At 40.3% G+C, this 27,858-nt stretch overlaps 1 protein-coding gene and 1 non-coding gene across 4 annotated transcripts; one reads left to right on the top strand and one right to left on the bottom strand.

The window, feature by feature from the left end:
- Positions 1–998: 998 nt before the first annotated feature.
- Positions 999–26,948, top strand: NEK3 (NIMA related kinase 3). Of its 3 annotated transcripts, none has more exons than XM_060194888.1 (17): positions 1,036–1,065; positions 2,089–2,209; positions 3,979–4,152; positions 5,056–5,149; positions 5,237–5,334; positions 8,039–8,122; positions 9,991–10,058; positions 10,165–10,251; positions 11,395–11,449; positions 14,079–14,279; positions 14,842–14,914; positions 18,560–18,606; positions 19,928–19,943; positions 22,145–22,288; positions 22,537–22,671; positions 25,007–25,133; positions 26,389–26,948. In XM_060194888.1, the coding sequence occupies exons 3-17, from the start codon at positions 4,006–4,008 to the stop codon at positions 26,471–26,473; spliced, it is 1,461 nt and encodes a 486-aa protein (XP_060050871.1). In that variant the 5' UTR covers positions 1,036–1,065; positions 2,089–2,209; positions 3,979–4,005; the 3' UTR covers positions 26,474–26,948. The 3 variants fall into 3 exon arrangements, with proteins under 3 accessions (XP_060050872.1, XP_060050871.1, XP_060050870.1); XM_060194887.1 differs by having other exon boundaries at positions 1,049–1,065; positions 19,928–20,030; XM_060194889.1 differs by lacking the exons at positions 2,089–2,209; positions 3,979–4,152 and having other exon boundaries at positions 999–1,065; positions 19,928–20,030.
- LOC132539591 (U6 spliceosomal RNA) lies at positions 25,491–25,597 on the bottom strand. Its single transcript, XR_009550932.1, has one exon. It is a non-coding gene; the product is annotated as a U6 spliceosomal RNA (small nuclear RNA).
- Positions 26,949–27,858: the final 910 nt, after the last annotated feature.

The raw sequence follows: 27,858 nt of genomic DNA, 5'->3' as shown, positions 1-27,858 counted from the left end.
ATCTACCACTCCCAGCAGCCATTTTTTCCCTTGTTTTTTTCTTTATATTTTATTTGACAGGACAGAGAGAAATTGAGAGAGGGTGGGGAGATAGAGTGGGAGAGAGAATGATAGACACCTGCAAGCCTGTTTCACTGCTCCTGAAGCATCCCCTCTGTAGATGAAGAATGGGGGCTTGAGCATGGTAACTTGAGTTCACCTCCACCCATCCCCCTCCACACTTATTTTTGTTAAGCCCAAATACAAAGCAAGTCTGGTACTCTAATCTCACGACCTTTCTTAGGTGTAATTAATATTAGTATGCCAGGGCTTCACTCATGTTCAATTCCACAGCTCCTGGGATGATTTTTTTTCACTCTTTTTATGTTAGATGGGGGAGAGGGAGAGCCACCAAGACTTTGTTCCACTGTTGTTTCCCTGACACCATCCATGTTTCTCCTGTGTGGTGCCAGTGACTAGCTGCCCAGGGCCTCCCGCATGGTAAGGCATGTGCTTTACCTGCTGACCCTTCTCCATGGCCCCTGAATGTGCACATCTTACCAGGGCACAACCTGACTCTCTAACCAGTTTCTACCCGCTCACTGTGCACCATGTACCACAAAGCTGAGAGGTGGGACTCACAATCGTTTACTTTGTAATTATCACCTGAAGACCTTCCTGCATTCTTTTGAACACCTAACAATTGGTGCTCACAACTGAGGTCAAATTTGTACCATCTCTCTCACCTCTTCTACCCAAAAGACATTTCAATATCTGGAGATAATTTTGTTATCTGCAGGCAGGTGGTTCTACTGGCATCTAGTGGGCAGAGGCCAGAGATAAGCTAAAGAGCCCACAAAGCCCCCACTTACCCCCATAACAAAGTTCAAGTTCAGAAGTGCCATGGTTGAGAAACAAGTCTTCAAAGCGCCCTTGGTGGCTCGGCCACTTCAAGAACCACGCCGCCCGCCCACTCAGCCTTGGCCGCTTTCCTGGCTGCTAACCCGAGAGACGCTAGGCGACCCCGCCCCGCGGAAACACGCCGGCCGGGGCAGAGCAGCGACTGGGCCCGACGTTCAGACCGCGGTGAGCCGCTGCTCAGTCGGGAGGGTCTGGGGCCGACCGCGGGGGGCGCCGGGACTGGCCGGGGGAGTTGGGAGACGCTCTCGGGGCGCCCCGGGCCTGGGCGGCGCCCTCCCGCACACATCCCCGCGGGAGTCCCCAGGCCTTGAGACGATGGGCGGGGCGGGGCGGGGGAGCGTCACCACCCTCGGCCTGAGCCGCAGCGGGGACCCCGCCCCTCCGCCCCCAACTCACCTTGGTGGCTGCTGTGGGGTGTAGACAAGCAGCCAGCGTAGCCCTTTCTGTGGGTGAAAGCGGAGTAACCGGGAGATGGGGGCAGAAAGGAACAATTGTGCTTTGAGTTCAGGGGGGGAAAAAGTCATATTCGTGACCTGGCAGCTAGTGCAGTGGATTAAGTGTTGGACTCTCAAACATGAGGCCCCAGATTCGATCCCTAGCATAGCAAGTGTCACCGTGATGTTCTTTCTGCTAAACAAATAAATCTTAAATAAGGGAGCCTGGGTGCAGGTGTTGATACAGCCTGTTGAGTGCGCACATTACCATGTGCAAGGACCCCGGTTCAAGCCCTCAGTCCCCTTCAGAGTGCTGAAGAGGTGCTACAGGTGTCTTTTTCCCTGTCTACCTTGATTTTTCTGTCTCTATTCATCCAATAAATAAAATATTTTTAAAAAATATTTTTAAAAATGAATGTTTGCTCCTAGCAGTTGGCTATCCATTACACAAAATAAAGACACAACCCCGTAGAAAATTCTCTTTTCTTTTTTCCTTTTCTTTCTCTCTTTTTCTGAAAGATACAGAAAGAAAGACTAGAGCACTGCTCTGGTTTATGGCTTATGTTGGTGGCATGACAGTTTTTTGCTTAATCATTATGCTGTCTTCCCAACCCAATCATCTCTCCTTGTGTAATACTTGCTAGTGGCCAGTTAGAATGGAAGCTGAGAGGTTTTTTGCTTTCAATTATATATGCTGAAAAATAGAACTTGAACAAAAATGGTTTTGAAGGAAATGCACCCAATTTGATTATAGGGAGACATTTCTGATATGGAGAAAGAGGGAGAAAGAGACTCCTGCAGCATTACTCCATTGCTTGTGAAGCTTCCCCTTCCTCCCAAAGCCCTGGCACACGGTAAAGTGTACAATCTACCAAGTATGCCATTGCCCAGACCCTAGTCCTTCTCTCTCAGTTAAAACCTTTCAGAGACAACCCAGAAATCACAAGTATAAAATCCAACAACCTAAACTTGTTTTACAGTGGCCTTCAACAATGATCTTACCTGCCTTGCCAGCCAATTGTAGACTTCTATTAATCCCTTGAACACATTTTTGCTCTACTTGTTTATTTATTTTTTTAAAGATTTTATTATTTATTCATGAGAAAGATAGAAGGAGAGAGAACTAGACATCACTCTGGTACATGTGCTGCCGGGGATTGAACTCAAGACCTCATGCTTCAGAGTCTAATGCTTTTACCTACTGCGCCACCTCCTGGACCACTACTTGTTTATTTTCAATTTTACTTACTTATTGATGACAAAGAGGGAGAGTGAAAAAGACCAAAGCACAGCAACTTCCTTCAGTGCAGTGGAGGCCAGGATAGAACCTGGCATGCACATATGGCAAAACAGCATTTTTAAAAATTATTATTATTGGACAGAGAAAGAGAGAAATTAATTGAGAGGGGAGGGGGATAGAGAAGGAGAGAGACAGATACCTGAAGCACTGCTTCACCATTGTTCCCCTGCAGGTGGGGACCAGGGGCTTGAACCTGTGTCCTTGTGCACTTAACCAGGTGTGTGCTTAACCAGGTGTGCCACCACCTGACCTCCAACACACACAAACACACACACATTTTTTTTTTTAATGAGCTAGACTCTGGCTTATGGTGGTGCAATGGATTGAATTTGGTACATTCTGGGCCTCAGGCATGAAAATCTCTTGAGTAAATCATTGTGCTTACTTTGCTCTGAAATATTCAGTTCTCAGAGCTGACTGGTGGCGTACCTGGTAGAGTACACATATCATCATGCACAAGGACCCTGGTTCAAGCCCCCAGCCCTCACCTGCAAGGTGTGAAGCAATACTGCAGGTGTTTCCTTGTCTCTCTCTCTCTCTCTCTCTCTGTCAATATTTCCCTTTTCCTTCTCAATTTCTCTATCAAAATTAAAAAAATAAAAACTATAATAAATAAGTGAGTCCCTCTGCCTGGGTCATCTTTACTCTTCTCTTTGCCTATTAACTTCTCTTCAGCCTTCAGTGGCAGTGCCATTTCCTGGCTCCCCCTGGCTCTTTCTGTGTGTGCCAGCAGGGAGATTTTTGGCGGGAGGTTGGCCACCCTCCATGTATTGGTTTGTTTGTTTATTTATTTATTTATTTTGCCTCCAGGGTTATCGCTGGGGCTCCATGACTGCACTAGGAATCCACTACTCCTGGAGGCTATTTTTTCCTTTTTGTTGCCATTGTTATTTTATTACTATTATTGTTATTGCTGTTGTTGTTGGATAGAACAGAGAGAAATGGAGAGAAGAGAGGAAGACAGAGGAGGAGGAGAGAAAGATAGACACCTGCAGACCTGCTTCACCACTTGTGAGGGACCCCCCTGCAGGTGGGGAGCGGGGGGTGTGTTAAACTGGGATCCTCATGCCCATCCTTGTGCTTTGTGCCATGTATGCTTAATCCACTGTGCCACCTCCCAGCCCCCACCCTCCATTTATTAAAGCCTGTGTTCCTGTCTCTCTGGGGCATCTCTGGTGACAGGCCAGGGAAACTTGCTCAGGATCATAAAGCCTGGTTCAAGAATTCTTGTTGAATGAATAAAGGTCTCAGTTGCTGAAGACCTATTGTAGTTAGCGCTGCTTTGAACTAATTCTGTGTTTTGGGAACAAATGTAATTCTCACACGTTTGTGCTTTTCATACAGCTTGGGAGAGTGGTGGCGACTGCACAAATGGAATCAGGCTGTGCATCTGCCCCCAGCATGAAAGACTACACAGTCCTGAGTGTGATCGGGGAAGGCTCCTTCGGCCGGGCCCTCTTGGTGCAGCAGGAGAGCAGTAATCAGATGTTTGCCATGAAAGAAATAAGGCTCCCCAAGGTCACTGCTGAGCAGTTCACTTATGAAAGAGAATACGTTTATATAAGAGATTAATATCTTCATTTATATTAAGGGATCTCAAATGCAAATACTTATACCTTTATATAAGAGGATAAGTTTATATAAGGGATTGATATCTTTATAGAGAGCTCAAATACAAGTAATCTTTTTTTTTAGATTTTTTAAAATCTTTATTTCCTTTTTGTTGCCCTTGTTTTTATTGTTGTCATAGTTATTATTGTTGTTGTTATTGATGTCGTCATTGTTGGATAGGACAGAGAGAAATGGAGAGAGGAGGGGAAGACAGATGGGGAGAGAAAGATAGACACCTGCAGACCTGCTTCACCACCTGTGAAGCGACTCCCCTGCAGGTGGGGAGCTGGGATCTCAAACATTTTGTGCCACGTGCGCTTAACCCACTGCACTACTGCCTGTCTCCCAACAAGTAGTTATCTTTATGTAAGAAGATATCTTCTCCAGATTATGTAGAAGAAAATAAAGTTCTTGAGATTTAAGAAGGAATTGCTATTTAGTGCAAAAGACTTAAAGCGCATATTCATGAGCTTTTCAAGCATTGATATATTTTATGACTCTTAGGATACTACTGGTAACAAAAAGGGAAAAAATAGTAAACGTTTAGGTGCTGATAACTGTTTTAGCTTGAGGAAAATAATTTGTAATAATTTCCAACTGTATAGTTAAGGTTAAAATCTGCCAATAGTGGCGTAGCTGAGATATTAATGGAAAAGTAAGAAACACAATGAAGAGCAAAGATATAGCCTGTCAACTAATCTGCATTTAGCACTGAAATACCATACAAACTTTACTATACTATTGATAAATCAAAACTGCCTACTTTTAAATGAAATATCATATTTATACTTATCTATACACTGTTTGTAGTCTTCCTCAGATACCCAGAAGTCTAGGAAGGAGGCTGTTCTATTAGCCAAAATGAAACATCCCAATGTTGTCACCTTTAAAGAATCATTTGAAGGTAAATGTGAATTCCCCAAATAAATTCATTTCTGAATTGGATCGACGGCCATTATGTTTTTCCTAAAGACCCTTACATTTGTTTCAGCTGATGGACATCTGTACATTGTGATGGAATATTGTGACGGAGGAGACCTAATGCAAAAGATTAAGCATCAGAAAGGAAAGTTGTTTCCTGAAGATATGGTAAGAGGCTGACTGACTTACCTCCCTCTAGGTTTAGAAGGAGTGTTTCTCATAAAATATGTTTAAGTTAAATAAAAGCCAGTATCAACTTGCTGGATGAGTTGCTGCCCAATAAAAAAATCATCTAAAAAATTCAACTAGGGGGGCTGGGTGGTGGTACACCTGGTTGAGTGCATACATACAGTGCACAAGGACCCAGGTTCAAATCTCTTCCCCCCCACCTATAGGCAGGAAGCTTCATGAGGGGTTATACAGTGGTGCAGGTATCTTGCTATCACTTTACCACTCTATCTCTCCTTTCATCCTCAATTTCATTCTGTCTCTATCCAAAGAAGAAGAAAAAAAAGTTTAACTAGATCTCCATTTTAAAAAAATAAAATAAAATAAAATAAAAGCTTAGATATCTATGACTCAACTCAAACTCTCATCAGAAATTCCTTTTTTTTTTCTTTTTGCCTCCAGGGCTGTCACTGGGGCTCCGTGCTTACACTACAAATCCACTGTTCCTGTGGCCATTTTTTTCCCCAATTTTTTGCATAGGAGAGAGAGAAATTGAGAGAAGAGATTAAAATAGAGAGAGAGAGAAATAGAGGGAGAAAGATAGACACCTGAAGGCCTGCTTCACCACTTGTGAAGTGGTTCCCTCCCCCCTGCTCCTGCATGTGGGGATCCGGATTTTTTTTTTTTTTGCTGCCAGGGTTATCTCTGGGGTTCAGTGTCTCCATGACTTCACCATTCCCAGCATCCTTTTTTTTACTTTTTTATTTTTTACTTTTTATTTCTTTGTTTCTTTTTTTGGTACAGGGTAAGAGAGTGAGGTGAGAGACAGGGAGAAGGGACACCAGCCACACTGACCCACAGCTTATGAAGTCTGTGCAACTGCAGGTGGGGACCAGAGGCTTGAACCCAGTTCTTCATGCAAACATGTGTACTCTACTGAGTCACCACCTGGACCCTGACTCATTTTTATACCAGTGCTCCTGCCTAGTGTTATCAGGATGTGCCTGCCTGAAGTATTTTTAAGGATGTAGATATCAATTTATAAATTATCAAGGAATAAAACTTGCATATTTAGCAGCCTGGTGGAGGAGTTGAACTCGCAAGCATGGGATCCTGAGTTTAATCCCTGGCATCTAGATCTACATCTGCTTTTGGGCTCTCTGTCTCTATCTCTTTTATCTCTTCCCTTTCTCTTTCTCATAAAAAAATATAAATCTTTTCTGAAAAGACTTGCATGAAGACTGGCTTAGCATAATGGTTATACAGAGAGACTATCAAGTCTGAGGCTCCAAAGTCCAGGTTCAGTCCCCTGCACCACCGTAAGCCAGAGTTGATCAGTGAGTGCTCTAGTAAAATAAGTATTAAAAAGGCTTGCATGTTTAGAAGAAAAGGGAAAAGGAGAGGGAAAGGGAGGACCACAACATCAAAGCTTCCCTCAGTGAGATGGAGGCCAGGCTTAAAACTTCATAGCACATATGGCAAAGCAGGAACACTATCCAAGTGAACTGTTTTGCTAGCCCTGCAGTTCAGAGTTTACATATTAACATGAAGATCCTAAAAAAGTAAATGAAAATCTTATTAGTGTATACTATGGAAAGGTGTAGTGTATTATTTTTTTTCCTTAGGTCTATATAGTACAAATAGACTCTTGTGCCTGAGGTACCAAAAGTGGAATCAGGCTGTGCAGCTGCCCCCAGCACAGGTTCAGCCCCAGATTCAATCCTCAGTACCATCATAAGCCAGAGCTGAACAGTACTCTAGAAAAAACAAAAAAGATTTATTTAGTAATGAGAGAGAGGAAGAGCCAGAGCATTACTCTGGCACATGTGATGCCAGGCATGGAACTGGGGAACTCATGATTGAGAGTCCAGTGTTTGGTTTGTTTGTTTGTTTGTTTTGTATTTATTACTTATTTTCCCTTTATTGCCCTTGTTATTTTATCGTTGTTGTGGTTATTATTATTGTTGTTATTGATGTTGTTATTGTTGGATAGGCCAGAGAGAAATCAAGAGAATAGGGGAAGACAGAGAGGGGGAGAGAAAGATAGACACCTGCAGACCTACTTTACCACTTGTGAGGCAACCCCCCTGCAGGTGGGGAGCTGGGAGCTCGAACTAGGATCCTTATGCTGGTCCTTGTGCATCGCGCCAAGTACGCTTAACCCTCTGTGCTACCGCCCCCCCCCCTTCCCAGAGTCCAGTGTTTTATCCACTGCACCACTTCCTGGGATGTACTGTATTCATTTAATAATGGTGAACTGCCTTTATGTAGGTACCTTTAGACAGATATTTAAGAAATATTTTTGATTGACTATAAGACATTGATAGAGGAAGTTTTATTTGAATAAAATACTATTTGAATCACACATAAGATAATGAAACTTGGGATTCACAACTTTGCTGAATTCCTCAAGCCAACACTGAAAATAAAGCTATAAACTTTCAAAATTCTTTATTTTATTTTATTTTATTTTTTTATTTAAAAAAGGAGACATTAACAAAACCATAGAAGAAGAGCGGTACAACTCCACACAGTTCCCACCACCAGATCTCCATATCCCATCCCCTCCCCTGATAGCTTTCTAATTCTTTATGCCTCTGGGAGTATGGACCTGACACTATGTGAAATCCAGGTAAACTAGATGAAAAGATGATTCTTTGGGATTCTAGGCCATCTTGCAGATTTGCATCTTTCTTTCCTATAGATACTTGATTGGTTTACACAAATGTGCCTTGGAGTAAATCACATTCACAAGAAACGTGTGTTACACAGAGATATCAAGTCCAAGGTAAGTGAAATACATTTTGAGGGGACTGCAACTACTCTTTCAATCTTTTGGGGAGTGTTAAGTGCTATATATTTTGATATATTTTTATTTGGCTTAGGTATTTTTGTCAAGCTAGTATTTATACTAGTTTAATAAAGTACTGTCTGAGTAAAAATCTCTTTAGTGATGTATGCTTCTATATCCCTAGCTCTCTTAGTAATTACTTAAGTCCTTATGATCTTGGATGGATACTGGTTGGGACATTGATCTGCCACCTGGAGTTGGCCTCACAGTTTCCTAGGTAGCTGATTAGGGTCTGCTGGTAAAATCCAAAACTCACTTATTAGATTTTTAATTAGTCTTTTAGATTCCCTAGAAGGGGAATATCTAGCTCTCAAGAGCACCTGTTTTTGAGTTCTGCTCAGCTGGCAACATTCCTTTATTTTATTTTATTTTATTTTATTGCCACCAGGGTTATCACTGGAGCTCGGTGCTGGCACTACGAATCTACTGCTTCTGGCAGCCACCTTTTCCATTTTTAGCTTGTTTTGTTTTGACAGGACAAAGAAAAATTGAGAGGGACAGGGAGATAGGGAGGGAGGGAGAGAGATAGACACCTGCAGACCTGCTCCACTGATCATGAAGCATCCTCCCTGCAGGTGGGGAACAGGGGCTGGAACCTGGGTCCTTGTGCATTTAACCTGCTGGAGCTTACGTGGGTTGGCTCTCAGCCACAAAGGTAAGCTTACCGGTTCTCCCTCGCTATCTTTAAGAGACACAGCAATATAGGCAGGAGACACCGGGGAGAATTGGAACACTCTTATTTATTGACAGATGGACATGGGCTTAAATAGAGAACCAAACAAAGAACATTTTTCAAATATGTCAGAAATTACAATTTCTTAAAGGTCAGCTTGCCCCTATGGTAGGGGGCTGGTATGACAGGAATTGATGAGATACATAAAGGTCAAGACAATTATTCTCCATGATGCAAACAGGTTAATTATCTAAAGGCATTTGAGAGAAGCATAGGGGTTAACCCAGCAGTGTGAGATACAGAGAAGATAAACAAGCTTGATAGATATCAAAGGCTATAAGGAAATAAAGTTCTTGGGCTTCACTGACTAAAGTCAGGTAGGTGTGTGATGGAGTATGTTTTCTCTAGTGATCAAAAGTGAGCTGGTTGTGTGAACTCTCGGTGACTGTGTGAACCTTGAATGAACATGAAAGCAGGCAGCCATGTGGCCTGCAGTTAGTGGGGAGAAGCAGTGAGATCTCTGTTGGCTTGAGAATCTGATAAGAGAAAACAGTCTGAGAGACTGTTATCCTCTTTGCTCATCTCTGTGAGAGAGGCTAACAAGGGGGTGTCTTTCCCAGACCTCCATCCAAAGATGGGGAGAGTTTTCCCTAAGCTCTACCAAGCTTAGACATAGCCCCACATTAACAAGTACACCACAGCCCAGCCACATCATTCCTTTCTTTAAAAAAAAAAAAATCAATGTGGATTGAGGAGATAGCATAATGGTTATGCAAATTGCTTTTATCTCTGAGGCTTCAAGGTCCCAGGGTCAATCCCCAGAATCCTGATAAGCCAGAGTTGGGCTCCAGTATACCAAAAAAACAAGCAAAAAAACCAACATATTTATTAGCATCAAAAAGAGGGGAAATGTATCACTGGCACATGTGACGTTGGGAATTAAACTTGGAAGCTCATGCTTTCAAGTCTAGCACTCTAGCCGCTGTGCCACCTTCAAGGGCACAAATGACTTCATTTCTCCCTTTTTTTTCCACCATCACCAGACGTCTAAAGATAGCTTCTTTGGAGACCACTCACTGTCTTAATATTTGAGTGACAGAGACATAATCTGAACTCTTCTCTTTTCCTATAGAATATCTTCCTCACTCAAAACGGGAAAATAAAACTGGGAGATTTTGGATCTGCTCGTCTTTTCTCCAGGTATGTATGTCTACTCTGTATACTGATAGTAATAAAACATCCTTATTTAGAATGTTCTCTAATCAATCCACCACCAACACTTCCCTTTTTGTTTGTTTGTTTTCAGCCCCATGGCATTTGCTTGTACGTATGTGGGAACACCTTATTATGTGCCCCCAGAAATTTGGGAGAATATGCCTTATAACAATAAGAGGTAAGCAATGTACTTCTTGGCTACAAAGGTGACTACTTAGTAATCATGGTTGGTTTTGAAAAAATATATCTGAAAGCAAGGTGAAATTAAATCCCCCAATTTCCAGATCGAAGTCTTGATTTTTCGAATGATTTTTTTTTTTTTGCCTCCAGGGTTATCGCTGGGGCTCAATGCCTGCACCACGAATCCACTGCTCCTAGAGGCCATTTTTCCCATTTTTGTTGCCCTTGTTGTTGCATTTGTTGTAGTTGTTATTGTTGTCTTAGCTGTCATTGTTGTTGGATAGGACAGAAAGAAATCGAGAGAGGAAGGGAAGACGGGGAGAGAAAGATAGACACCTGCAGACCTGCTTCACCGCTTGTGAGGCGACCCCCCTGCAAGTGGGGAGCTAGGGGCTCGAACCAGGATACTTATGCTGGCTCTTGTGCTTTGCACCATGTGTGCTTAGCCCACTGCACTATTGCCCAGCTCCCCCAATGATTTTTTATTCAGAGCCAAATGTAAAAATTGTTAAAAGGTCAGTTATTTCTGGCATCAGAAACATACATACACACACACACACATACACATCAAACATAGCCAAACTTATAGCTTTTCTAACCTAAAAAATCCAGCAGAAAACTACTGGAAGTTATTAGGCAATATACCAAGGTATCAGGCTACAAAATCAATGTACAAAAATCAGTGATATTTCTTTATGCAAACACTAAATCTGAAGAAGAAGACATCCAGAATCACTCCCATTTACTGTTTCAGCAAAATCAATCAAATACCTAGGAATAAAGTTGACCAAAGAAGTGAAAGACTTATATACTGAAAACTATGAGTCGCTACTCAAGGAAATAGAAACTGATACCAAGAAATGGAAAGATATCCCATGCTCATGGATTGGAAGAATAAATATCATCAAAATGAATAGATTTCAATTTTAAAGAACTAAAAATTAAGGGAGAGAGTTGCTAAAACCATTAGTTAAAATAATAAATTATAAAATAATTCCTAGCTATTAAAATAAATTATAATTTTGTAATTATTTTATATCTATTCTTATTAAAGATAGACAATTTTCTGTTAGAAAATCCATATGTGTTCTATGTCAATTCTTCACCCACTTACTATTACATTGATTCTTTATGTTTCTAGTGACATCTGGTCCTTGGGATGCATTCTGTATGAACTCTGTACTCTTAAGCATCCAGTAAGTATGGTGTACAATATGGTAAAGTCAGCATCCTGTCATATCTGGATAAGTCCTTACTAAGTGATATGTCAACCAGTGATTTGCTTCCCTGGGATGAATTTATTATAAAAGATTTATCTTTTATGTTTTTACCTTGAGCCACTATTATATAACAAGCATGTGTTAATACATTTCTCTTATTTAGTATAATAATAGTAACAGTTATTATTATTATTATTTTGCCTCCAGGGTTATCGCTGGGGCTCGGTGCCTATACTACAAATCCACTGCTCCTGGCAGCCATTTTTTCCATTTTGTTGTTGTTATCATTATTGTATTATTGTTGTTATTGATGTTGTTGAATAGGATAGAGAGGAATTGAGAGAGGAGGGGAAGACAGAGGAGAAAAGATAGATATCTGTAGACCTGCTGCTTGTGAAGCGACCCCCCTGCAGGTAGGGAGTCGAGGGCTCGAACTGGGGTAAAATTATTTTTTTAATTCAAGTACCTTATTTATGATTATACTCCCCCATTTTATTTTTCTCATATATTTTCATGTATATGGTTTTATTATTTTTTTTCTAGTGTGAATAAGTAATGTGTATTGTGCCTGAATATCTACTGCACAATTTATTGTTGCTTATTTGCTTTAAGGCAAAAGTAATTCTCAAACACTTAAGAAATGCAGAAAGTCGGCATTATGGTTATAGGGCCTGAGGCAAAGAAGTCTCAATCTTACTTTGCATAACCTGAATTTTCTTTTTTTTTAAGTATTTATTTTATTTATTTTCCCTTTTGTTGCCCTTGTTGTTTTTTATTGTTGTTATAGTTATTATTGTTGTTGTTATTGATGTCATCGTCATTAGATAAAACAGAAGAAATGGAGAGAGGAGGGGAAGGCAGAGAGGGGAAGAGAAAGACACCTGCAGACATGCTTCACTGCCTGTGAAGTGACTCCCCTGCAGGTGGGGGAGCTGGGGGCTCGAACTGGGATCCTTATGCAGGTCCTTGCTCTTCACACCACGTGTGCTTAACCCGCTGCACTACCGCCTAACTCTCCTGAATTTTCATTTATTATTGTTGACTTTCCTTTTTTCATACCTTCAGTAGTATGGTGTATATATATTAATAGGTAGTACACTTCCTTTTTTTTTTTTTTTGCCTCCAGGGTTATCGCTGGGGCTCAGTGCCTGCACTATGAATCCACTGCTCCTAGAGCCCATTTTCCCTTTTTTTTTTTTTTGTCCTTGTTGTTGTGCTTGTTATAGTTGTTGGATAGGACAAAGAGAAATCGAGAGAGGAGGGGAAGACAGAGAGGGTGAGAGAAAGATAGACACTTGCAGACCTGCCTCACCGCTTGTGAAGCGACTCCTCTGCAGGTTGGAGCTGGGGGCTAGAACCTGGAACTTTAAGCTGGTCATTGCGCTTTGCACCATGCGTGCTTAACACGTTGAGCTACCACCTGGCCCCTGGTAGTACACTTGTAAGGCAGAATGCCAGCTTGTTCTTTCATGAGCTGTACCAAGGCTGACATCTAATATTAATTCCATTGTACTTATACAATGAAAAAATATTATGGTCATTTATTTATTTAATAGGGCAGAGAGAAACTGGGAGGGGAGGGGATATAGAAAGAGGAGACAAAGAGACCTGCAGACTTGCTTCACCAATTCTGAAACTTGCCTCTTGCAGGTGGGAACTGGGGGTGCTAAACTGGGGTCCTTATGGCTAGAAGAAAAAAAAAGTTAGAGTACTATACTATGTGAATGATGAAGAGTGAAGCAAAGAAATATTACCCTTGTTATGGACTATTTAATATCATTTGTCTTTAAAAAAAATTCCTGTGGCTGGGGGAAGCAGCATAATGCACAGGCCTTGTGTGCATGAGGTCTCAAGTTTGATCTCTAAAGCTACATGTGCCAGAGGGGTGCTCTGGTTCTTACTTCCATTCTCCATTTCTCTCTCTCCCTCTCTCTGTCATGAAATAAGTAAATACATAATAAATAAATTTTAAATCCTAGATATTTGTGCTACTTTGATTTTAAAAATAACTATAACTAATGAAGTACTAACAGCTGGAATCTGTGTTAAGACTTTCTCTAGATATGGAAGTTTCTTACTGTTTTTTGTTTACCTTTCTTCTTCTAAACCATCATACAAACTTAGAAGAGAGTAACCAGAATATGGCACAGTGGCTAGAGCATTGGACTTAAAAGCATGATGTCCTGAGTTTGATCCCTGTCATGGCATGGGTCAGTGATGCTCTGATTCTATCTGTATTTTTTCTCTCTCTAGTGTTAATAAAAACGTAAATAATAATAATAATTCCTTGATTTTGGGATATTATCTCTGGGATGAAAAATGACCAGGTAGCTGAATAATTTATAAAGTCAAAATAATTCAAATAAAGTCTGTTCATTTGGTCTTTTCATTTAGAAAAAAAAAGATTTATTTGTTTTCATTGGAGAATGAAAACATTCATTCTCAGCTCTGCTCAGCTCTGCCTCATGATGGTGCATCTGGGATCTCGGGTGTGCAAATCCCGTGCTCTAACACCTTGTGTTGTTTCATTTCCTCTCAGCTAGCATTTTCTTATTTCCATGTTCTTTCTTTGCATCTGCTCTTAATGATCCATTTTTCTTCTTAGTTTCAGGCAAATAGTTGGAAAAGTCTCATCCTCAAGATATGCCAGGGATCCATGAACCCATTGCCATCTCACTATTCCTATGAGATTCAGCAGTTAGTCAAGCAGATGTTTAAAAAGAATCCCTCCCATCGCCCTTCAGCCACTACACTTCTCTCCCGAGGTGTACTGGCCCGACTCATCGAGAAGTGCCTTCCCCCAGAGGTATGGTGGATGTTGGGCTGAACAAAACATGCTCAGAAATGGTTGTCTGTGTAACACTACCTTTTAAGCACATGTTTTAATCCCATATTATGCATGCCTGTAACATTCAAACTGTGCAAAAGTGTATTATTAAAAAAGGAAAAATAAGATGGAAGTCCAAATTTGTAAAAACAAAAACCAAAAATGATCCACAACTAGTAGTTCCTGACATCAGAAAATTATCATGTTTTGTCTTCATCCATTAAATACTCATCTATTAAACCAAATACTAACTTGTTTAAAAATAATGAACACTCCCTTTTCACTTCTATTCCCTTTTATAATGCTTTCCCCCAAGCATAATCACATGTGTAGTTTTTATATCCTCCCAGATCTTTTCCTAGCCATACATAAATATCTGTATGTCTGTCTGTTTATACTACATGTATTTTTGAATGGCATTCTTATGGTTCAATTTTAAACATTAACATGTGGGAGAACATTGATAATTAAAATGATATTGTGGCCTTGTGTGAGGGAAAATGTATTTTACATCTTTAAATTCCTCTCTCTAAATTTTTAGATCATCACAGAGTATGGCAAACAGATATTAGAAGAGACCAAAAAATGTAAACATAGTACACCAAATAAAAAGGGTAAGATTTTTGGAAATACTTTTAGCTGGCTTTTTAAATATATAATAACAAAAGTGGAAAGTATATTTTTTATAGAAATTTGGGACCTTTTCTGACATTGAGATCTATGTAATGTAGAGTTTCCAAACATCTGTCACCTAGCCTGAGTATAATTTACTATCTGAGTATAACATATTATACCAGAGTATAGCTTATTGTTTCAGTAGAATGCATTGTCTCTTTAGAAGACGTCACTTAATTTTGTCCAAAACTGCTTTTCCTCCTTTTCATCAGTATTTCACATTCTTTGTTTGAAGACAATAGCCATGAACAGAATAAGAGAGAAGAATTAGGAAGTACAGCTTTCCTGCTCCTGAGACATGTTGCCATGCCCCCTTATTTGGTGCCCACAATTTGGTGTCACATACCACAAAAGAAACTTCTGGGAAGTTGTACTATTTTTTTCAAAGTCACATTTTAATGTCATTTCTCTTTAAGGAAAATAAAAATCTTTTAAAAATAAACCCATGGGATAGTAAAAGACTATAAGACTTTCTTTTTTTTAAATAACTCCTTTTTAAAAATGATCTTTATTTATTTATTGGATAGAGACAGCCAGAAATCAAAAAGGAAGGGGGTGGTAGAGACACCTGCAGCCCTGCTTCAGCACTCACAAAGCTTTCCCCCTGCAGGTGGGGGCCGGGGGCTCGTACCCAGGTCCTTGCACACTGTAATGTGTGCATTCAGCCAGGTGCACCACCACCCAGCCCCTAAGATCAACTTTCTACAGCATCATTGAGGTTCAGTTTACATAACAAACTCACCAACTGCAAATACATAGCTAATTACATTTCAGTTTTAGGGTAATCTTCATCATCCTCAAATGATTCTCTGTATTGTCTTATATTTGAGTCAAGACTAGCAGCTACCAATGCCCTCTCACCTCTGATGTAGAAACTCCCTTCTAGAATAAGGTAACAAAGTTCCCAGATCCCAATCAAAGGTCTGTATCCTGGCTGTGGCCAGATATAAACATTTTTGTTCCTGTATCCAGCTACCTGTTTAAATCAAGTTCTGGGATTCTTGGTAAGATATGGGAAGTCCCTTATCTGGCCCATTTCTTGTCTTGAAACACAAAAGCATTACTTGGATGGAGTACTATTGAACATTGGGCCTTGGTTACACTTGCTTAGGCATGTGAAATAAGGTTTCCATATCAAGAGAGGAAGGTCAAGGAGACCTAAGACTGCTGCTCTCTTTCCACTAACCTCTCAACTTATACTCACCCTGACACCAACATAGTGCTTCAGCTGTGTTTTTTTGTTTGTTTGTTTTGCCTTCAGGGTTATCTCTGGGGCTTAGTGCCTACACTACAAATCCACTGCTCCTGGAAGCCATTTTTTTCCATTTTGTTGCCCTTTTGTTGTAGTTGTTATTGTTGTCATAGCTATTGTTGTTGTATAGGACAGAGAGAAATCGAGAGAGGAGGGGAAGACAGAGAGGAGGAAAGAGAGAGATAGACACCTGCAGACCTGCTTCACCACTTGTGAAGTGACCCCCTGCAGGTGGGGAGCTGGGAATCAAACCGGGATCCTTACGCTGGTCCTTGCACTTTGTGCCATGGGCTCTTAACCCTCTGTGCTACTGCCCAGCCCTCGATGTTGCTTTTTAAAAAGAATGTAACCCCTTCTAATAATGCAAGCCCTTCAGTTTTCTATTTAAACTTTATTTCTATGTCTTCCTGATAAGATGTAACCATATAAAATGGTAGTTCATTACCCTTGTTTGAATAATTTGTTTTAGTGTTCATTCTAGTTTAGGTTACTAAAGCTTTTATTCACATAGGAGGGCAGCAGGAATTAATTAATTATTATCATCACAGGTCTTCACTGCTCCAGGCTGACTTTTTCAGATAGAAAGAAAGAGACACACAGAGAGGGAAAGACACCACAGCACCATAGCTCTCTCCAGTGTGGTGGGGGCTGGGCTTATGCCTAGATCATGCACCTGGCAAAGCAAGCCAACTATCCAGGTGAGCTATTTTTCTGACCTAGGAATTTAGTTTTAAAACAACAAAAAACAGTCTGCGGAAGGTTTGATGATAGCTTGAGTAAATGGAGTTGCACAGTTTCTAAAAAGAGGGGAATAGTACCAACAAAATAGCTCACTTAGTTTGCTGCTTTGGCATATGCCTAACTGAGGTGCAAGCCTGGCCTCCACTACATAGGAGTTCCATTCAGTGCTGTGTCTTTTTTTTTCTTCAATAATTTTTTAACTTGTTATTTATAGTTTGTTACACGATCATAGGCTCACAATGAATAATTCCATGCCTAACCACCACCATCCTCCACCCTCCCAACTATCACTGCATAGTTCTCACAAGTCTTACAGTTTGTTTGATTCTGTTTTGTTTAGATTTTTTTTTTCTTTTTGGCAAATTCATGTAAATCAGATCTCTAGATCAGCAGGCTGGCTCATCCCTGATTTGCCCATCTTTATATCCTAATCCCTTCATCATAGATGCCCATTCATGTTTTATTTTTTGCCTCCAGGGTTATCTCTGGGGCTGAGTGCCTGCACTATAGATCCACTGCTCTTGGAGGCCATTTTTCCCCCATTGTGTTGCCCTTGTTGTTGTTAGATAGGACAGGGAGGGGGAGAGACAGATAGACAGCTATAGACTTGCTTCACCACTTGTGAAGTGACCCTTCTGCAGGTGGGGAGCTGGGGGCCTGAACCAGGATCCTTAAGCCAGTGCTTGTGCTTCACACCATGTGCACTTAACCTGCTGCTTTACCATCCAGAGCCCTTCATTGGGTTTTTAAAATGTTGAATGAATAAGGAACCCAGACATCGGGGCTCTTCTGAGAGCTCAGGGTGGGGAGTGGGGTCAGATACTAAGCGGGAGCCAGTCTTATCAAAGGCACTGGTCACCAGAGCTCTCCTCTGACTACTGTCAGTCACTTCTCCTTCACTACTTTCACTCCATGTGTGAGAGACCTGCCTACCTGCTATCATAACTGCCAGCAAGTGTATAGAATATCACATTTAACTTGTGCCGAGAGTGTTAATGACTTTTAAATATACAGAGTATTGTTCCTCCACATGCCTAAGTGAGTCAGCATAAATGGAGATATCTTTTTTTCCTTCCTTTCTTTTTTTGCCTCCAGGGTTATCACTGGGGCTTGGTGTCTGCACAACAAACCCACTGCTCCTGGAAGCTAATTTTTCCCTTTCCGTGCCCCCACTCTTTATTTGATAGGACAGAAAGAGGAGGGGGAGATAGGGAGAGAGACACCTGCAGTACTGCTTCACTACTTGTGAAGCTTCCCCCTGTCCCTGCAGGTGGGGACCAGAGGCTTGAACCTGCGTCCTTGAGTGGGGTGATGTGTCTGCTTATCTAGGTGTACCTATGCCTAGTCTGTGAATGGAGATGTCTTAATTTTCAGTTGTTTATGTTAGGAATAAAAATAGCAGAAATTGCCTCTGTAACAGCTATGGTGTATTAAAAGGTGATTAAAGCTTGCTGCCACTAGTCAGGTTAATGATTTGGCTCTTTGACTTTACAAACTTAATCTCTCAAGCATTTTGCAAATCACATTAGGAGTTTGATGACATGAGCCTTTATGTGTCTTCTCTTTTACCTTCTCTTCTTGTTTTAAACAGAGCTTGGTAGAATCAGGACAGCTTTGGAAAATGAAACAAGCACAGTGGTAAGTCCTTTAGAATGATTTTACTGCAACAGTATTTGCAAGTCTGGCTGGTCCCTTTAGCTCATTAGTTTCTCACATTTTGAAACAGCAGGTACCCGTTGTCCCTTCCTGCCAGCTGAGCCACTTTAGTTCACCATTTATTTTGCTTGCTTTCTCACTGTTAAATTATAGGTGACAAGTGATTTCCATAGCAGTGCAAAAGAACTTTGAGTCATAAACATCTGTTTTAACCTGGTTTTTGGTTGGCTTGCTTTTATTGTGATATATATATATATATATATTTAAGCATAAACTCAGTGGCCTTAGTTAAAGTCACAGCATTGTGTAATCATCACAGCTCTCTGTTCCTAAAGCTTTCCATCACCCCAGACAGAAACTCAGTAGCCATTAAATAACTCCCCATCTCCCTGACTCCCAACCCCTGAGAATCTCTGTTCCACCTTCTGTCTCTATGAATTTGCCTTTTCTAACTATATCACAGAGTGGAATCATACCAAATTTTCCTTTCTTTCTCACCTTCTTTCACTTAGCATAGTATTTTGAGTGTTCATCTATATACTGATTTATATCAGAATTACCTTCTTTTTATAGCTAGATAATTTTTTTCAACCACAATTTTGATTTTGACTTTTCTAATTAAAAAAATTTTAATTATCTTTATTTATTTTTTGGATAGAAACAGCCAGAAATTGAGAAGGAAGAGGGTGATAGGGAGAGAGACAGAGAAACATCTGCAGCCCTTCTTCACCATTCATGAAGTTCTCCCCCTTGCAGGTGAGGACCAGGGGCTTGAACCTGGGACCTTGAGCACTGTAATGTGGACCCTTAACCAGGTGTGGCACTACTTGGCCCCTGCTTTTGACTTTTTGTTTGTTTGTTTAAACATGCAGTGCCTCCCCACTACCCCATGAAGCAAATCATATTGGCATTTTCCAGCTTGATATTCAAGCCCTCTTTCTCTTGCTTTGCCCTGGGTGAGTGGCAGCTCTTTTACACTAAGGCAGCAATAAAAGTATGAATGGGAACAGCCAATCCACTTCCCAGTGTCATATGCTCACCTCAGCGGACTCCTCTACTGATAACTGCCAGTTTTATATATCCTCTTCATAATTGCAATGATTGGTGTTAATGTATGTGACTATTAATATACATATATATGGGTCTCAATATACATCTGCGTGTGGTGTGGTGTGTATGATTAGGTATGTATGGGTTTACATGATTATTAATGTTAAGTTTAGGTAGCTGGCTTTACATGCTTATTTATCCTTTTATATCAATTCAAGCATTATTTAATTTGTATTTTTCATCTGTTTTAAAGCAAGGGGAAGAACAAGGTAAAAAGTGTAGCCGTACTGATTTGGAAAACATTAATAAAAATTTGGTTGAAAGTGCATTAAGGAGAGCAGACAAAGAAGAGAAAGGTAAGTTACTCAAAATTCTAATCATGAGCCTGATGGTGGCCCGCCCAGTAAAGCACACACATTATCATGTGCAAGGATCTGGGTTCAGTCCTCACTTGTGGTCGGACCATGAACGGTGAAACAGTGCTGCGGGGTTCTCTCTTTCTCTCCCTCTCTACCTTCCCCTTCCCCTCTCAATTACTCTATGTCTCTGAATGAATGAATAAATGAATAAATAAATAAAGCCACTGGGAGCAGTGGATTTGCTGTTCAAGCACTGAGATTCAGCAATAATCCTAGTAGGGAAAATATCAAATTCTAATCATTTTATAACATATGGGGAATTTGAAGTATAAAATTAATACCAATTCTTCCCTTACTAGGTCCTATGTGGACGTACAGATACTGTTTGCTTATGCAGCAAATCATTTAATTTTATACTACATTTCATTTAGGTATATCAATAATAGTATTAATTAATAAATGCCTTAAGGAAAAAGTAATTATTTGTTATGTTCTTCACCATGAAAACCTGGCATATACTGTGTGTATAAGCCCTGTTGGTGTGTCATTCCTGTACACTGTGTAACATATAAGTATGTGCATATTATCTTTTAAAGATTTACTTGGCTTATCTTTAATGAGATAATTCAGCAAGTAGACCTCATACCTTACTGTGCATGAAGCTGTAGGTTTGGTCTCTTGACGCCACATGGAAGGTGCCAAGGGGAACTCAGTGGATAAAAATGGGGCCTTTTTTTAAATATATAGTTTTAATATTTTGTTTATTTATTAATTAGGGAGATGGGAGAAGGAGAACCAGGTATCACTTGGGTATACGTGCTGCCAGTGATTAAACTCAGGACCTTATGCTTGAGAGTGCAACACTTTATCCACCACCTCCCAGACTGTAAATTTGCAGCATCTTTTTCTTTTTTTAATTGTGATATGTAGCATAAAATATATACTTTTAAATACTGTTTGTTCAAATTTACTTATATATTTATTTTATTTTTACGTTTTCCAGAGCACTGCTCAGCTCTGGCTTGTGGTGGTACAGGGAGTTGAACCTGGGACCTTGGAGCCTCAGGCATGAATGTCTGTTTGCATAACCATTGTGCTGTCTCCCCTGCCCACTATTATTTATTTAATTAGAGGAAGAGTGAAAGAGGGAGGTCAGAATACTTGCCCTGTGTGATGGAGCGATGCTTTGGTGTCTTTCCCTCTTTCTCTCTTATGTATATTGAGTAAAGAAAAAAACGTGGATCCGGAAGACTTCTTGTTGTAATCATATATGCAATGAACTAGGTCCATGGGTCATTAAATTGAAAGTATTTTGCCACAGTCTGGGGAGGTGGCACAGTGGATAGAGCACTGGACTGTCAAGCATGCAGTCCTGAGTTCAGTCCCCCAGCATGACATGTGCCAGAATGATGCTCTGGATCTCCTTCTCTCTCCCTTTTTCTCATAAATAAATCTTTTTAAAAAATGTTCTTAACCTTTTTATTTTTGTGAGTAAAAGGTAAAGCCAGTACATTGCTCCAGCATATCTGGTGCTGTAGGGGGCAGTGGGAAGTCAATGCTGGAGCCTCACATGTGTACATCTTGCTCTGCACCCACCAAGCTACCTCCTCAGCCCCTGTATCTATCTATCTATAAAAAAATTCTCTTGGGAGTTGGGCGGTGGTGCAGCGGGTTAAGCGCACGTGGTGCAAAGCACCAGGATCTCGGTTGGAGCCCCGGGCTCCCTACCTGCAGAGGAGTCAGGCAGTGAAGCAGGTCTGCAGGTGTCAGTCTTTCTCTCCCCGTCTCTGTCTTCCCCTCCTCTCTCTATTTCTCTCTGTCCTATCCAACAACGACAACATCAATAACCACAGCAATGTTAAACAACAAGGGCAACAATAAGGGAATAAATAAATAAATAAATAAAATTCTCTTAAAAAATCACTTTAATGATTACCTTTGCCTTTCATTTTGATTTTTTCAATTCTTTTACTAAGACATGAGAGCACATTATTGTTACATCTGTGTTTGAGAGAGAAAAGAAATGCTCTGATGGGGATTAGAGTCTGTGTGGATATAGGTAAATAAACAAAAGAATATGCTTAACAGCCATTTTCATCTCTTAAAATCAGATAACACATCAGCCCATCATAGGAAGGCCACTTCACCAAGTCCTCTGAGGAAACAGTGGGAGAAAAATATATCTAACACAACCCTGATAGCTTTGGAAAATGCATCCATACTCTCCTCCAGTTTAGCAGCAGGCGATGACAGAGGTTTGTAGTCAGATTGGACACCATTACTTTCTTGTGAAACAATTTATCAAGGCTGTTTAATGAGTAGAAATTTTTGTAATTGTAAATGTCATTCTGTGAAGGGTGTTTGGCGTCCTACAGGAGAGCACTGCTCAGACCAGTGAGTGAAATAGATCTTAGTAGCAAGCACAATTAAATGAATTTTGCTTCTAAGATACAAGCTGACAGTCCTTTTTTGTTGAGTACTAATTTTTTCTTTTCACAACTAGGTGGGTCTGTGATAAAGTACAGTGAAAATAATACCCGCAAGCAGTGGCTCAGAGAAACTCCTGAAACCTTGTTGAACATCCTGAAGAGTGCTAACCTCAGCTTGGCATTTCAGACGTATACAATATATAGGCCAGGTGAGTCATATGCAAATTACATAAACATGTAAATACCTTGATTTTTAAAAATTGTAACAAAAATATGTAATGTAGAATTTAATGGGGGGGTCAGGCAGTGGTACAATTCAGCAGAGCTCATATATTACAGTACACAAGGACCTAGGTTCATGTCCCCAGTCTCCCCCAGTAGGGGGAAAGCTTCATGAGCAGCAAAGCAGTGCTACAGGTCTCTCTCTCTCTCTCCCTCTCTCTTTCAATCTTCCCCTTCCCTCTTGATTTCTCTGTCTTTATCCAAGGAGTACATATATGAATAAAATATTTAAAAAGTAATAAAATAAAAAATATTTTTTAAAACACAGAATGTGCTCAGGTCCTGGAACATGAAGACAGAGAAGGACCGAGAGGGGGTTGAATTGTTATGTGGAAAACTGCGAAATATTACACATGTACAAACTACTGTATTTTATTGTCATCTGTAAACCATTAATCTCCTCAATAAAGAAAAAAATTAAGCAACTACTAATAATAACCTTAAAAAAACATAGGATGTATCATTTTGACTACATATTTACTTAATGAGAGTGAAAGAAAGCTATGCAGTGCCAGGCATAGAACGAAGTTTCCCAAGCTTGAGAAGAATGTACCATCTTTGAAACCACTTTTTTAGCCAGTCACTCTTTTTAACCAGTTATAAGTACACAATCCAATATTAAGTATACTCATTTAACAGCCCCCCCCCACTATCCATCTCAGAATTTTCCCCATCTTCCAGATGTGAAACTGTTTACCTGTTAAATAACTTCCCATCTCTTCCCTCCCAGAAGCCTTTTGGTTTTAAAAACATGAGATATTGCTGTATTGCACCAAAGTAAAAGACTCTGGGGTGTGTGTGGGTGTGTGTCTGCGGGGAGGGTTCAGGTCCTGGAACATGATGGCAGAGGACCAAGTGGGGGTTGTACTGTTATGTGGGAAACTGGGAAATGTTAAGCATGTATAAACTATTGTATTTACTGTCAACTGTAAAACATTAATCCCCCAATAAAGAAATAAAAAAAACATGGGATAATTACTATTGTATTTTCAGTTCTTCTTGAATTTTTTTCTTGCCCATCTTGAACAGTAGTTAAAATATAGAGAGGGGCTGGATCATGGCACACCTGGTTAAGTGCATATGTTACCATAAAATAAATATATAATTTTTAAAAATATGTATTCATTTTCCCTTTTGTTGCCCTTGTTGTTTTTATTGTTGTTGTTATTGATGTCGTCATTGTTGGATAGAACAGAGAGAAATGGAGAGAGGAAGGGAAGACAGAGAGGAGGAGAGAAAGATAGACACCGCTTGTGAAGCAACCCCCTGCAGGTGGGGAGCTAGGGGCTTGAACTGGGATCCTTTTGCCGGTCCTTGTGCTTTGCACCACGTGTGTTTAACCCGCTGTGCTACTGCCTGACTCCCATAAATATATAATTTAAAAAAAATTTCTAAAGTTGCTATAGTACTTCTATTTGCTCATTTGTTTGCTTGTTTTGTGTTTTTTGAAAAATATTTATTTACTTATTTATTTGATAGAAACAGAGAGAAATTGAGTGGAAAGGAGAAGATAGGGACAGAGACAGAGAAATACTTGCAACCCTGCTTCACCACTGATAAATCTTCCCCCCTGCAGGTGGGAACCAGGCACATGAACCTGACTTCTTGTACATTGTATCATGTGTACTCAACCAGGTTTACCAACACCTGACCCCTGCTTGCCTATTTTAAAATTTTGCAAGTAATTCCTGTAGAGGGTGGCCCATTCTTAACAAACAAAGAGATCATCACTTTGTTGACTAATTTTTTAAAAATCACTTCTACAGAAATTTTACTGAAATTGTACAAACTGACCTTTTATAATACTGTCTTTAGGCAGTAAGGGTGTGAAGGACATATGTATACCTTTTTCATAATTCAGTTACCTTGTTAGATTAAGGTTTAGATTAAATCACACCACATGTGTAAATGTATGGCAAGCCACAATTGTATTTATGGTACCTGAGTTAGCTGTATTTACTTAGTCCGTGTTTATTCAATACTTACATATTATGCTTTAAAGAAGGAAAAAAAAAACACAGTCTGTTTCCTGGAGCAGTTCATCGTTTAGGATACCCACACACAAGCAGAGAGTTTTAGAGATGTATAAAATGCATTCTGATAGAACTGTGCTCAGACTATTACAGGAGCCATGAGGAGAGGTGGGTGAGGGGAGAGTGTTTGTAGCCAGAACTGCATGCTTTGGGAGGATGTTAATCCAACATGCATAAAATAGTAAATAATGTTAACATTGGCATGTTTTCTGTTGTTCTTTCTCTGAAGATCCAGAGGGGTTCTTGAAAGGTCCCCTGTCTGAAGAAACACAAACATCAGACAATGTTGATGGAGGTCATGATTCTGTCACTGTGGATCCAGAGAGACTTGAACCCAGACTGGATGAGGAGGACACGTAAGTTTGGGATAAGCTAAGAAAGGTGTATGTGTGTGTGTGTGTGTGTGTGTAAGAGAGTGAGAGAGAAATATTTAATGATACCTCAGTAATTTCACATTTAGTAGGAGCTGGTTACATTCCTTTGTACTGCAAATGAGCATTTCTACTTTTCTGGGATGATTAATATGTTATAATATTTATGACAGAATTTCTGAGTAAGCCATATGTGTAGAAGCTTTCAGCTTGGACTTAAATATTTTTTTAAAATTCTGGATTATGTATTGAAAGTGTTACAGAAAGAATGAAGAAATGACCTTTTGGAAGTGCTAGGAACTTTTTTCTCTAATTGCTTTAGATATCACACTTTTTTTAAAAAAAAATATGGAACGCTTCACAAATTTGCATGTCATCCTTGCGCAGGGGCCATGCTAATCTTCTCTGTATCGTTCCAATTTTAGTATATGTGCTGCCGAAGCGAGAATATCTCACTTTTTAAAAATTCAAAAAAAAAAAAAAAGGGAGTCGGGCGGTAGCGCAGCGGGCAGCGGGTTAAGCGCAGGTGGCACAAAGTGCAAGTACCTGCGAAAAGATCCTGCTACTAGCCCAGGCTCCCCAACTGTAGGGGAGTTGCTTCGCAAGTGGTGAGCAAGTGGTGAAGCAGGTCTGCAGGTGTCTATCTTTCTCTCCCCCTCTCTGTCTTCCCCTCCTCTCTCCATTTCTCTGTCCTATCTAACAACGATGACATCAATAACTACAACAATAAAATAAGGGCAACAAAAGGAAATAAATAAGTAAATATTTTTAAAATTGCAAAAAGGGGGTCGGCGGTAGCGCAGCAGGTTAAGTGCAGGTGGAGCAAAGCTTAAGGACCTGTGTAAGGATCCCGGTTGGAGCCCCCAGCTCCCCACCTGCAGGGGAGTCGCTTCACAGGCGGTGACGCAGGTCTACAGGTGTCTGTCTTTCTCTCCTCCTCTCTGTCTTCCCCTCCTCTCTCCATTTCTCCCTGTCCTATCCAACAACGAACAACATCAACAACAACAATACTAACCACAACAAGGCTACAACAACAAGGGCAACAAAAGGGGTGGAAATGGCCTCCAGAAGCAGTGGGTTCATGGTGCAGGCATTGAGCCCTAGCAATAACCCTGGAGGCAAAAAAAAAAAAAACAACCCATAAAAAACAATCCTTTTACCAGGGTTGTTTGGCTTTGAAGTTATCAGAAAATAATCCACCCCTAAAAAATTTACTACCTAATTTTTTATTTCTCTGCAGAGACTTTGAGGAAGAAGATGACAACTCTGATTGGGTGTCAGAACTAAAGCAACGAGCCGTCTGGCAAGGAGTATCTGACAAATAACACCAAGGAAATGTCACTTAGTTGTTGAGTAGATATTTAAAATGAGGAGTTGATATCTGGATAATAATTAGCACATGGGATATATGTTTTACTTTGGAAACAATGAAGGGGAAAACTATGAATATTTAAAATTGTTCATGAGTGGGGTTTTAAAAATATAGAGTTCCTACTGAGTTTTTGAACTCAAAAGGAGAAGATATAATATAATGGGTATGAGCTCTAGACTTTCAGTCAGACAGGACAGAAATTGCATGTTACTACTTACTGTGAGTGTGATTGTGGGAAATTACCTAACCTCTTTGAACCCAAGTTTCCTCAGCTATAGAACAAGGATAGTAATGCCTACCTACCTCATATAGCTGCTGACCATAGACCATTACAACCACTTCTAATTATGTCATTTGCATCGTGATGTGTTTTTATCTTTACATTTCCTGACGGTGTAGGGATCCAAATAAACTTAATTATAACATAATGATGTCTGCAGTATTTTGTTCAATAATGCTTCTTCCTGGATCTTTACCAACTCCAGCTGTCCTTAAATACAGCCCCTCATAGGATGCACAGAAGAGCCTAGGCCATTGGATCAGTCCTTGAATTGGTAAGATGGGCTGTAGATCTTGTGTGAGGTTGACAGCTCTGTTTGGGAGAAGAGAATAAGGCCAGTGGGTAGAAGCCAAAATGGGAAGTGTCAGAAAAGAGAGAATGTTGTGGGACTAAGAGGGGCAGGGATATCCTGAGATGTATGGGCCACCATGACACATGTGCTGTGCCCCTTCATTTAGTGCTGCCATACACTAGTGAGGCATCTAAGCACTCTGTATAGGTTCCTTCTAGGGGATCCCACAGACAAATGTGGAAATTACAGATAGATAGATAGATAGATAACTATAAATTACTCTGGCATATGCAATTCTAGGAATCAAACTCAGGACCTCATGCTTGCAAGTCAGTCACTCTAACCACTGCACCACCTCAGAGCTGATAAAAATCCTTTTGAAAGTAAGTAGGTTTGTAGAGTTTTACTTTGAATACATTTCAGGAGATTTTAATCAATGATTATAAACCACTTTTAGTGTTAGATTACCATATGATTCTTGAAATACAAGTAGGTAGGAATTAAAGGACTTTAGACAAAACATCCAAATGTTTATTCACTTATGTGAATGGGGTTTATTAACATAGTTCTGTTTTAATAAGGTTTAACTATGCTTATGAGAGCAGAATAAGAAAGGCAAGAAAACCCTGCAGCTCTGGCATATGCAGAGCTGCAATCAAAACCAGGGCAACAGGCTTGCAAGTCCTGTGCTCAGTGATGAGTTATCTTCCCAGTTATTTGTTTTGCATGTGGTGCTGAGGGATGGAGTCAGGGCCTCCCATCAAGC

This window comes from Erinaceus europaeus, chromosome 7, assembly GCF_950295315.1.
Source record: "Erinaceus europaeus chromosome 7, mEriEur2.1, whole genome shotgun sequence".
Lineage (NCBI taxonomy): Eukaryota > Metazoa > Chordata > Mammalia > Eulipotyphla > Erinaceidae > Erinaceus > Erinaceus europaeus.
The sequence above is the reverse complement of the archived record's forward strand: the minus strand, read 5'-3'. Positions and strand labels throughout refer to the sequence as shown.

What these genes read in the sequence shown, in the direction of transcription:
- NEK3 (XM_060194887.1), top strand. Translation starts at nt 4,006, where the DNA reads ATGGAATCAGGCTGTGCATCTGCCCCCAGCATGAAAGACTACACAGTC. An exon ending in AGAAGTGCCTTCCCCCAGAG is followed by an intron (nt 14,280 to 14,841) that starts GTATGGTGGATG and finishes CTAAATTTTTAG; the next exon opens with ATCATCACAGAGTATGGCAA. An exon ending in AGACTGGATGAGGAGGACAC is followed by an intron (nt 25,134 to 26,388) that starts GTAAGTTTGGGA and finishes ATTTCTCTGCAG; the next exon opens with AGACTTTGAGGAAGAAGATG.